Raw genomic sequence first — 13,147 nt, 5'->3', positions numbered from 1 at the left:
CTAAAAACTCAATCAGGCTAACTGATGCTCCCCTACAAGGACTTCAAACTCACATCCCTCTCCTTTTATTGCTACTCTCCTTTGAGTAGGGAGAATAGCCTCTGTAGAAATGCTGCTACTTCTACAGGCATACATGTGAAAATGAGAGCACTGGTGTCCATTTGGTTTGATAACAAAAATAGAATAGGGACCTTTTTTCATCTGACTTTGCCAACCCCTGGGCTGATTTTCTAAGAGCCCATAAATCAGGGAATGCGGACATATCCTTGGTGACCTAATGGAAAAAAAATTATTAACACGACCATTCAGGTGTGGTTGCTTGTGTAGGATGAGAATTATGCTATTTGAAGGAGCTGCATTCTGAGCTAAAAATCCCCAAGTTCATCTGAATAGCTGACATATGCATTTCAGATCAGTGTTTGTTTTATTTTGTTCTAGCATTGCTGTACCAGAAAATGGATTGGATAGTGAGGTAAACTGGGAGCCATAAAAATAACAGAAGCTAGTATAGCACTTACCACTATTCCAGTTCCTTAGTTCTGTATGATGGCTTGTGTGCACAAAAGGGAAATAAATAAAGAAGAGATATGCAGTACCAACAAATGCTTCCTTTTGCATTAGTACAGCTGTGCTTGATGCTGGTTTTTCTGTACCCAACATTGGAAGTTGATGAGGGGGAATCATTATGAACATCTCTAAAGCTAGCTGTTAATTGAAATCTAAGTTTAATTTAAAAAGAAATAGAAAAACTCAAAATAGGCCTTGGAAAGAGATAAAATTTCATGGGAGTTACTTAAGTAACGTGCAATTATATGATACATGTAAGACAATCTGAAGCATAGCTAAAATTTGCATGAAAGGAAACCACTGGGTCCAGGCTTGTGTCTTCTGAGTTGCATTTTGTTTGAGGTGGACTGTAACGCAGATGTGACTGTTGAGGGTAGTTTGTTCCTTGGCTTCCTCAGATTTGCTGTGCTGAAGGGTTCTTGTCAGATGACTTGTATGGTCTTAGCTATCTAGTGTATTATGAAGTGAGAAAAATATGAATTTTCTAGAGCACTGGGATTCTGAAGTAACATAAAGCTTATTTTTAAATCTCAATTAAAATCAATAATACTTAAGGATCCAGGTCATTTGATATGGTACTCGTGATAATCAATGTGGTAGACAAAGATTGCCATGAGAAGGATCATGGGATCTTCTAGTCTGTGGTGGCAATCTGTACCAGCCAGTTCTGTCCACTGGGAGGAGAATTAAATAGTGTCTACAGAATACTGCAGGGTAACTACTAATTTTATTTCTAGCCCTTTGATCTTACAATAAGTGACTCATAAATGCATTTGATACAGACAACAGTGTTTATTTGAAACAATATCTATGCTAGTCTATTGCAGAATTTATCTATTGAAATAGTGCATAGAGCAACATGAGTGTTGTTCTACAACAAGAAAATAAGACATTTCAGGGCAGCACCATTTTTCCCAGGCATAGGTCATAGGTTTCAGAAAATGCCTGCATAAACAGTGGAGTGGTAGAGATTCTTTTCCGAATCCTAAAACCATCCCTTACCATTTCAAACTGAGTAGTCAGTACACCTGGTACAGAGCTCCGGTAACTTCAGTACATCTGCCCTTTGGACAGTCTGCTGTGTGGAACAAAAAGATTCCCCTCATTTATTGTCCAAGCATTTCTTTTTGCATTAAGGCATCTTGCTTATTCATTGCATGGTCAAAAACACTGAGTTTGATTGCAGGGCATTTTCCAAGCTCTTTTTTGATATAACTTCAGTACACAGATTTCAGAAAGGAAAGAAAAAGAACTGAGTGTAAGCCTCAAATGGTTGCCATTTTCTTAAGCACCGATGCTTTTCTCTGCTCTTCAAAAACATGCAGTAGAGTAATCACCATATGGAGTTTTCAAATATTTTAAGAAATGTTTCTTTTAAAGTATTTAAGTCATGGTAATAGTCCTATCTGTATTCTTGTTTATCATTTGAGCTCACCCAAACCTTTGAGTGTCTATTCAATTTCTCTTCAACAAGAAATAATACAATACTCAAGTTCATACTACCGTCTTGCAAAAATGATTTTTTCTCTATTCACCTACACAAGTCATCTCTCTGAAGAAGGAAGAATTAGTCCTTTTTATCAGCTGCCCCTTGTGCTTAATTACCTGACCCATCTTCATCACCTCTCTCAAAATAGACCTCAAACTTTGAAGTACTGATGTGGGGGAATTGTATTTCCTTTCCAAAGCAAAGAGTGAGATCTCTTTGACATATGGATAAGAGGAACAAAAATCAGCCTCTGAATTCAGAAAGTAGTGCTTAGTAACAGAAGCTGTGCTTAAAACAGATTTCAGGTATGACAAAAACTGTAAAATATAACCGAGAGCATTCACCACTGTAACAAATGAGTGAAAAGAATTACACTTAATTTGTTCAAGTTTTATTTATATTTTGTGAAATAGAAAAATGAGTTTGTTAATGTAGTTTGTGGTACAAAATTCTGCATGCTGTATGGCAAAGTAAGGGGTCAGACTACGGAGATGTCAAATAGCTGTATTTATCCTATGTGGACTGAATGAGCTAAATAATTTTGAAATTCTGAGAAATCTGAAATTCTAGAAAAGATGAAATTTGCCCACAGTGCATATTCACATGCTTATCAAGCTATTGACTGAACATGTAAATTTATCCACCTTCACAAAGTCAATAATTAACAGTGCAACAGATAATTTAAAGCTATTCTAAAACTGCATTCTTCAATTTTAAAGTCTGCAATGCAGAGGGAAAAAAAAAAACTAAAAAAAAACCCTGAAGCATGTGATTAAGTCCATCTTTGCTCAAGAAAGATCTGAAGTACCTATTTCAATTTAGACAGAGCATTAACCTGGAGGAAGTCAATAAAACTGTTCATACAAGCAGCTGAAAAATGTGAACAAGAAGCCCAAGTCTGTCTCATAACTATAAGCAATATATTTGCCATCTACACAGCAATCATTAATTTAGTGTGTATCATTTAAAAATATATCATGCTTCCCTTCTGATATTCGAACAGCTGTGCCATAAATCAAGCAGTTCTCAAACAAATTTGTACTCTCGGGGTAGCTCTAGGTTTGACAGAGAAAACACTGAAGATAAGATATTAAAAATAAGCTTTTTAGTAGCACTCAAAGAAAAGTCCTACGAGATCGTATGAGCATGCTTGAGAGTGGCTGCCTTACAGAAGTTACATGCTCCTTACATGCTCCTTACAAACTCATATTTAAAAGTCCTGAATTGTTCTTAATATGCAATTTTCTTTGGGCTTTTTTATAATCAATTTAATCCAATTTTTAATCAAAAAGAAATTCTAAATTTTTGCATGATCTGAACTGAACTGTTGGCTATATGGTCAGATTTCTAATCATCGCTTTTCTTTTTCAGGAAAGCATAGATTTGGGTGAGATCATGTTTTCCCTTTGCTATTTGCCTACTGCTGGGAGAATGACATTAACAGTCATCAAATGTAGGAATCTCAAAGCAATGGATATAACCGGCGCATCAGGTGAATCTACTTTTTTAAATAAAAAGGCAGAGTCTGTTCAGGAAAGGGACAAATAGGAACTCCTTGGTTTTTGTGTGTTTAACATGGTTGTGAAATGGAAGTGGCAAGAGAATGAGTATAAGCCCTGTTCAGATCTACTAGCTATCTTTGGTCTGGCAGTCGGTATGTCTGTTCAGAATGCCTGTACCTTTCCTTTGCATTGACAGCATATTGAAAGCAGCATATTTGCCAGCATCCCTAAAATCCTTGTAATTTTTTTGTCTTATCAATATGACATTGCAACAAAAAAATATTGCTTTTATGCTACACATTTGCATGACTTTGAGTCCAAATGCACACAACTGATTATCTGTTACTCAGATCCATATGTCAAAGTGTCACTGATGTGTGAGGGTCGAAGACTGAAAAAGCGGAAAACTACCACTAAGAAGAACACGCTCAATCCCGTTTATAATGAGGCCATCATCTTTGATATCCCTCCAGAGAATGTGGACCAGGTCAGCCTCTCCATTGCAGTGATGGATTACGATCGGTAAGCACAGTTTGCTTTCTGACCATTAATCTTCAATGAGAAGTTATCTGATCATTGCAAGCAACTGCTTTCTACCTCCTTGAACTTTCAAGTAGGTTCAGTGTCACAAAAGATAAAGCCTTTGGGTCTTTTCCAGAAGATGTTTAAAGCTTCCACACCTTTTAGAGCTCAGTCCATTTTATCTGCATCATAAATAACTGTGATGAGGAAGAAATGTGGCTCAGTCTTCTCATGGGCCACTAGCCTTGGCATACATTTCTGTCCCCATCTGGTGGCTGGACTATGTAAATTTTTGTAAATCAGGTATGTCTCACAGTTTAAAAAAGGCCCTCACACCTCTAATTTCTATTTACGTGACAGATACTTGAAGTCAAAGAAAATGTGGATGACTAAAAAAGAATTAGATGCTAATTACTTCATTGAATTAAGTCATAATTAATTCCTCGGTTGACTCAATAAAGAAGCTTTCTAACCTTTGGGTTCTGCCCTCACTGATAACACATCTGAGCCTCAATTATCTATGTCCTCATGGAGAACCGACAGGAAGAGACTCCTGCTTAGAGTGGCTCAAGGACTGCATTTAAACTAGACAGTGACTGACAGAATCATGCCCAAGCCAAGTCTTCTTCATTCAAGTGCTGTTAGTAATGAGCTCTTGAGGTTGCAGAGCAAATAAACAGTGAAAGTCCAATTTAATAATGTGAACCTTCAGATTGTTTTTCCTTGCCATCAGATTTCTGATCATCTTCCAACTTCTGTCAGGAAGACTTTCTCAGTCAGATGTGAAAGGGGCACTGCTGTGCTGTTAGAGGGAGAAGAGCACAGCAACTTGTACACTTTCAGTCCTTTTCAGCTGCTCCTTTCAAAGCATTTGCTACGAGGAAGTTAGGTAACATTATTCTAAGGTACATACAGGCAAGGGACAGAAAATTACTTGCTGGAGTCCCTCAACAAGTCTATGGCACTGCCAGGAGTATGAAGTATTAAAGGTATAGCCTGTTCTGGCTATGCCTCTTGCCTTTCACATTTTTGACTGAAGTTCCAATGACCACAACAGTTAAAACTAGGAAATACAGTGTGAAATGATGTCTGATGGATTCACAGCAGGAAATGTATTCCCCACCATTTTCCTTCACCTTCCTCTCCCACAAAATTTTAGCATGCTTTCCTTCTAGATCATTTGGTGTATTAAGGTCTTTTTCTGTCCTTGTGTCTTTTGGGTTGTAACCTTTTAATGACAAGGGTTAAGTCTTCATTGCTATTTTTATAGCTGCTAGAAGCACTCTGGTAGTGGCTGGAGGTTTTTGATGCTACCATTACAGAACTTAATATTACTATACTACCACTAAAACTAATAACTGTAATATATAATGTGAAAACTTTGGGCACGCATTCTGTGCTCCACTAAACCAGTAAACAGAATTATACATCAGATGTTATTAAAACTATTTTTATTTTAAAAATTCTGCCTCTGCAATTCTCAGAGTAGGGCACAATGAGGTCATCGGGGTATGTCGGACAGGAATTGATGCTGAAGGACTTGGAAGAGATCATTGGAATGAAATGTTGGCTTACCCACGTAAACCAATAACTCACTGGCATCCACTAGTAGAGGTAAGAAGTAGTGAAAATTTCTTCTCAGTATATTGAATATTTTTGTCTCTCTCACATGTTTCTGAGAATCATGAAAATCAGTGCAGCATCTATGAAGAAGCCATGAGATCCTTAGCACAATGTAAATCTTATTGCATGGCTTTATTGATTACTTAAATGTACCATTTCAAAAATTTCCATGATGTACTGATGGCATTGTAAGAATAAATTAAGACATTTAAAATTTCCAGAGATTATGATAAGGAACTTTACGTCCACTTAGAAGAGATCATTTGCAAGTATTTCAAAAGCAATCATGTCGTATTCAAAAATCTTTAGCATGAATAGTTATGTTGCTAAAACATTAATCTGGAACTGGCCTGCTAATTAGGCTAAATTGAGGCAACATACCAGCAGCTAGCTTCAGTTACTCAAACAGACACCTATTAGAAGCTTATTCAAATATGGGTGATTATACCTAAAAGTCCCTGGGCTTGGACTCCCTCTTCAACCTGCTGTGGCCACATCTTACTGTCTTTCTGTATGCAAAATGCTCTCAGCTTTGGATTCGGAAAGATTCATGTTCAAGCATCAAGAAGCAGCAGGCCCTGTTTGGGGACACAGAGGAGACACTGCTTATCCCTTCCAAAAGTAATCTCTGCAGAAAAATGAGTTGCTGTCTGAGGCTTCACAGGCCATTTGGTTTCCCCACTGTGTAGCACATGGCTGCACAACATGTCCAGTGACAGGTGGGAAAAACCCAACAGCAAGGCTTCAGTAAAACACCTGAAGAAGAGTATGAGGGCAAGGAAGCTGAGTCAATGCAGCAGAGAAACCTCTTTTTAGAGGTTTGTGGCTCTCTCTGGATTACGTAAACTTGGAGACAGAGATATCACCTCTGATTGATTGGTGAAATAAACCCACTTATGTGAAACAAGTCAGAGGCATTTTTAGGAGATCACTTTAGGAATTTTCTTTCCATTATTAGTTCTGTTGGAGACTTTGATCCAGAAAGGTTCTAGATGTGATTTGGGTTCTGTTTTGAGGGAGTCTCTTGTCCTCTGAAATGAGTGTGATGCACAGCCAGATATGATGACATTTGTAAAACTAACACTTTTCTTGCAGTTACCTGGCCGAGCAACCAGTTTTGATAGCCAGGGATCTTGTTCATCACCAAAACCACCTCTTACACCCTAGTGAACAAGAGTGGATTCATCGTGTTCAGTGTCCAAAGCTCCATTGTAGCTCACATCTACATAAACAGAAGGTTTGGCTTCTGCAGATGAACTGTATCCATATTTTTTTATTAAAATACATTTTTCCTATTCTAAGTCTTATAATACGGTTTATAATAATTTCTTAACGTATGAATGAAGTTGACTTGAGCCAAATATAACCCTTCCTCATACAAATTCATTTACCTGTTGTCTCACTGGCGTATATCCAGTGTCATATCCAAGCAATGTTTTCATATGACCTATATCTTTGCATAGACAAAGAAATCAGAAAAAAAAATCCCTTAAGCACTTCAAAACCACTGCAGCTTGTAACGCCTGATTCTTTTGAGGGAGAGTAAATAGTCATCTATAGCTCATGTAGTAAATTTCTTCTGAATTGCACTAAATTCTGTATGACTTCTTAAGATAACACTTAAAATGGAATGTTGCATGAAAGCAACAACTGTTGTCATGTTTTGACTGCTTGGAAAATCTGTTCATTCCTTGGGCAGGGAGGAAGGACTGATCAAAAGCCCACTGAAGCCAATGAGAAGGACCCTACTGGCTTCACTGGGTTTTAGTTCAGCCTTTATGGAACAGGTCTCACAACTGGATCTATGCAGTTACATCTTCCAGCAATCACCATGTTGGCTGCCCCTCCAGGAACCTGTTAGCCTGTCCAGCAAAACCACCAGGCACGTGTGCCCAGGCAGGTGGCTGTACTCAGTGGTTGCTTTGCTTCAGCTACCCACTGGCTGATGAAGAGCTAGCTCCGATGTCTCTGCATGTCACTGAACGGTGCATGTATGGGTATCGTTGTGGAAAACTAATGTGTCTGCAATGAGTTGTGTGGAAGTTGATGCAGCTCCGCAGAGATGTAGGTGTCTCCTGATGAGGTGCATCCAGCCCCTTCGAAGCAGCCCATTTGCTGCTGGCATCATGCAGTCCTTACTTGGTCTTTACACAGGTCAAACTGTAGATGAGAGAATGCACTGAGGCAAAGGAATTGATTTAATGTATTTTAGCTGTTCAAAAAATTGACAAAAAACTGCTGTTACACACAATATTTTTCTGATTCTTGATTTAATGTCACAATATTACATTTCTTTGAAGTTATTTTGACTAAGTGCATAGCTCACGTGGAATAGTTTCTGGTGCCTGGCTGGATGTCTCTAGAATTATACACTAAATATGAATTTGAGATACATTTTGTGTCAATAAATAGAGAGAAAAATTGAAATTTAACAAATTTATAAACTTGTAAACTCATTTATTAGAATACACAATGACAGCAAATGCAAAAAAAAGTATTAGCTGAAGTGAGCTGCTTTAAAAACTGGAAGAAAACTACACATTATTTTGTGGATTTAGCTCTTTTTAACACTGCAGTTTACCTCAATTGGGTATTTTTTTCTTTTCTTCTGTTTTTCTTTTCTTTCTGCAAAGAGCATGGCAAAGACTGCATGATTGGGACTGAGATTTTGAAAACTGCAAGTAGAAAAAAGTTGAGGTGGTGGCTCTTTTTGTACCCTTGTAATATATAAAGAAAACTGAGAAGCCAGTATTTTCCAAAACAGCACTTTTACAGAAGAAAGTGTCTGTAAATGCCACGATAAAAATGCCAGTGTAAGACTGCTTTATGATGATGGAAGATTTTGTTAGAATTAATCTAGTTATGAAGGGAAAAGGCTGTTTGGATAGACTTTTGAAGAACCATTTTGGCTTGTTTAATTTGGCTTGTTTGACACAGAATATGTTTATGAAGATCCAGTTTCTCCACTCCACTAAGACAGTCCTCTAAGACAGTCAAAGACACCTTGAAGTGTTTTAACTGCTCCAGGAAAGCTAGAAAGGCTGGTCTTGATATTATAAGTGTTTCTAAGGCAAAAACGGAGGCAGGTTAGGTTTTACACCTTGCCTTCTGTGCCTACAAACACAGTAAGCAAGCAAACCAATAAATAAAACTTTCCCACATTCTTTACAAATCAAAAAAAAAAAAAAAAAAAGGCTCTAGCCCAAGTTTTTGAATGTCCGTTCCAGGTTGCTATTCATGGCCTCTAGATAGAAACAGTTTTTCCCAGAGAGGGTTGGTAATGCTGAACACTGATCCTCCCTCCTCAAGATTGTATTTTCATCACATAAATACAGATCAGCCTTGCAGAATTTCATTCTTCCGTTGCTCTGGGTGAGTAATTTTTTTAATCGGAGAACAAGCTCTCCTCTGTGAGGTTTTTTTCCTCCCATCATTGTTATCATCATGAGATTCTGTGGCCTAGATCGTTTACATCCTGATTTTGCAAGGTTGATATAGAAACAGATTATATATATATATATATATGTATGTATGTGGAGATTGAAAAACTATTTTGTGTATGCATTTATCTTAATATAAATTATATCGGCAGTGGCCTTTGTGGCCTAGAAAATACTTTTTGTAATGTGGTACTGTAACAGTTACCTAAATATTCTTTGCACTTTTTTGCACCTAATATCCAAAAAGCTAACAATTCACAATCAAATGTAGCATAAGTGTTCAACAATGAGCAACATCTTTTTAACTATTTTTTTGTTCTCTATGAGTATCTTGTATGTTTCATCATAAGTAGAAAAGTATTTCAGGATTTGTTTTCTTCAATTTAAATTGTTGTCAAACACCAAAGGAATAATAGCTCAGTTTGTGCCCTCTTGTTGTGTTATTTTTGGTATTGTTAATAACAATAGTGAACGACTTCTGAGTCTAAACTTGATTTATGGGTGCTCTGCATCTAGGATAAAATCAGGCTGCAAAATTATCAGGACATCTGACTTCAAAAATGATCCCCCAATTAATTATTTTTAGTCCCTTATCAGTGATTAATAGAATTCATGCAAAAGATTATATATTTTAATTTTTTTCTACTGCTTGCTTAGCTGTCTCACAAGACAGGGTATATATTTAGTACAATCAACCCATTGGCTTTAAAGCCTGGTTCACAAATTACTCTCTGACCATAGTCACAGAAGCACCGAGTAAAAGCTTAGCATGGTTTTAGTCAATGAATATGTTTCTTTATGAATGTCTTTATTAAGGAATATAAAATATTTTAATTTGTAGAAGTTGTAAACTCCCTGCTTCCATCCTGAATGTTTTTTTGTTGCTTATCCACATTTCTGCCATATCACAAGCATTAGCCTAATTTGAGCAAAATAAAATCTGGCAAATGGTTGGTGTAAAATATATTGTAGTAATTTTACAACAGTTTGAAAAAAATCACATTCCTAAAAGCTACTTTATTGAAATGATTTACTGGAAACAGTAACAGTACTTAATAAGAATTGTATTTTGCACTGCAGAGCTTTTTTATACTTTCACAACAGTAAACCACAGAACTGTACAGAGAAAGTACATGATGGATTAAGTGGTTCCAGGGGAGCTGTTAAATTTTTGTATTTATTTTCAATAATGCACTGTAAAGTGAAAAAGCCCACATACAAATGTATCTAATGAGCCATTCTAGTCTTTGGGGTAAATATTGTTTTCAAGCAACTGTTTCCCTTCCCCACATTAAATAAGTTTTCAGGGACCATTAGATTTGCTCTAAGCAACCATAAAATTGTTATTAGGTCTATGCAAAATGTTAAGTAGGACCCTAAACTGCAGGTAGATTTAGGATTCTAGTGGCACTGCAGACAGTAGCATAGGTGAGCATATGCTCAATAAGATGTAGGTCACGTATTGTACTCCATGATCTCAACTTTAGATCACTGTATTGTATACTTCTACCAATATGGCCCTTCCCTTCACTCTCCCAGCAAGTAACAATCTCTTTTCCCACCTTTTGTCTATGTTGAGCTTCTGTTCAAGCAGTAGAGACCTGACCCTAACTTTTTTCTGCAGTGCTGAAAGCTGAATCCTGGCCTTAAAAAAGTAGTAATATGAAACCTGTGGGGTCTTGACCAAAAGGTGTAGGTAGGATAGCTACATCGCTCATTTTGATTCTATAAAGAGCTGTCAAGGAAGTAACTTCCCTTCTTTGCAATCCCCTTATGATCATCAGACATTCAGAAATCAGTAATCCTGACTGGTTTTTTGCTTCTAGCAAGCATTAAAAGAGTAATATACATATCTCAGGGGTATGTATATTGGTCAGGGGCAGAGAAAGTGGCCAGAACCAATAAGATAAAACTTAGTGTATCAGGACAAAAGTTCCCCTGCAAAATTTCTTCTTCAATATATAGAAATGTTTTACCTTCTTACATTTAAGTAACAAAACTATACATTTTTCTTAAAGAATCTTGAAGAATATTTTGAGAAAATACGATCTGTTTTCGTTGGATTGATTTTTTTTTTCCAAGGAAAAAGCAATTTCTTCCTAATTTCTTTCTATGGATGCATTTTTCAAGCAATACTAAGAAAACTTTAAGTTTCCAAAAAGACTTTTTTGTTCCATCCATTTCTCCTAGTTCTTTTTTTTGTTGTTGTTGTTGTTGGCTTCAATGTAATCCTTTTAAAAGTTTTTAACATGATGTTGCACAACAAATACATGATAATCTAGTTCCAAGATTATTTTGCTATGTCTTTTTAATCAATTAACTGCTTGTATCTTATAAACTTTTATATGTAACTTTTTATTACAATCCATTAATTTAACAAGCTTTATACGTCTGAAATGATTTGCCTATATTTTTAAAGTGTGGAAACATTTAAAAGAAGGGTAACTATTTTAGAACTCAGTAATAGAGTTCTTCTCCTGCTGAAAATGTCATTTTTTTTCATAAATGTGCCTGTAAAATTTGAAAACCACCTTATTAGAGCATCTAAAAACCTAGATTTGCACATAGAAGTATTTGCACTTGCAAAATGTATAATCGTTATTATTTAGCGCTTCTGTTACAACAGAACACCCACACCTAATCAGAAATATGTTTCAGTTTGTGATAAATACTGGATAAATCTGTACTGAATGACAGTTCCTTGACCTGAAAAGTTCATATGACTTTATTTCTACAAATGAATATGCTTGAAAATTCTGTAGGTGTTAAAATATAAATTATATGTTAATTAGACAGCAAGGTGACTTTTGGACAAAGCTCATACAATATCTGTTAGACCATCCAAAATATAGATAATATATAGTACATATGACAGGAATAATAATGCATGTTTTGATGGAAAATTTTCTCTCTCTTTCACATCACAGCTGAGACTCTGTTTAACCCTTTGCTCAAGATACACTTTCGCTTAGCTTCTGAGGCTTGCCATTCTAAACTGAGCTCTCTGGTGTCAGAAAGTAGCTAAATCATGGCACAGAGCAGACCTCAGAGCTAAGAAAGACAAAGGAAAATGTGGCAGCAGGCGCACAGCTATTCAATGCAACGGCAGACACTCTGAAACTAAAAGCTCCTTTCAAAACTTGTAATCATTACAATACTCATAGCACTTGTCTTTTCTTTCTGTACTGTAAAGCAGGAAGAAAGAGGGGCGTTCCTGAAGAAGAGTCAACATTAGGCATAAGAGTTAATCGAGGTGCTGATCACAGCCATTTGCTATTTCCAAGGCAAATAATACCTTAACTTCAAAAAGCTTCTTTTGTTTACTCGTCCAAGTGAATAAGTATCTCCTGCACAATTCCCCTTTTCCTTAGCCCCAGCTGGAAACTGGCAGTTTTTTAACAGCATGCAGGAAACCAAAAGCTGAAACTCTTACGAGAAGGTGAAGCTGCAGGTGGGATTTAAATATCACAGGGGAATCTGCCCAGAAAAATGGAACTAACACCTTCAGTCTTGTGCTGAGTGCTAGGGGATGCTTGATGATAGCAAGTGCTCAGGGCTGTGATTTTATGTTTTATCTGATAGTACCTCTACAATGTTGCTGTTGCTGGGAAACCTCTTCTTTACTGACTCAGAGAGGAGAATGCCTCTGGTATTGCTATGTAAAATTTTTCAACCAAAGTATAGACTGTGACTCTTATGTTATGTGGGACTCAGTCCTCTGGAAAGGCACAAAACATGTTAAACTTGCAGAACAGGAAAAATCAATTAAAGCTTTGCGCTGTATCCTCACGAGGTCTATCCACTTTGTTGATACTAAGGGCAAGTGTAGGTGCCTTACTGATCCAAGGGAGGACATTTTGTACAGTACTCTGTATTGCTAAGCCCACGTGGGTGAACCATGTTATCATTGTTGAAGACCCTCTGTATCAACATTGTCAAAATATAACTAATAAACATAAAAACGGGTTATATAAGTTATCAGAGTACCAAAGCTCTCTCCAGCG

At 36.8% G+C, this 13,147-nt stretch overlaps 1 protein-coding gene across 1 annotated transcript in view; it reads left to right on the top strand.

Moving 5' to 3' along the window:
- The window catches only part of SYT10 (synaptotagmin 10), a 35,850-nt gene extending 28,854 nt beyond the window's left edge, over nt 1-6,996 (top strand). The window contains exons 4-7 of the mRNA XM_074167941.1: nt 3,428-3,548; nt 3,909-4,080; nt 5,565-5,694; nt 6,799-6,996. Of these exons, the coding sequence (XP_074024042.1) occupies nt 3,428-3,548; nt 3,909-4,080; nt 5,565-5,694; nt 6,799-6,870 (495 nt within the window). The 3' untranslated portion in view covers nt 6,871-6,996. The remainder of the gene's footprint in view (nt 1-3,427; nt 3,549-3,908; nt 4,081-5,564; nt 5,695-6,798) is intronic.
- Nucleotides 6,997-13,147: the final 6,151 nt, after the last annotated feature.

Source organism: Numenius arquata, chromosome 2 (genome assembly GCF_964106895.1).
Source record: "Numenius arquata chromosome 2, bNumArq3.hap1.1, whole genome shotgun sequence".
In the NCBI taxonomy this organism is placed as follows: Eukaryota; Metazoa; Chordata; class Aves; order Charadriiformes; family Scolopacidae; genus Numenius; species Numenius arquata.
The sequence above is the reverse complement of the archived record's forward strand: the minus strand, read 5'-3'. Positions and strand labels throughout refer to the sequence as shown.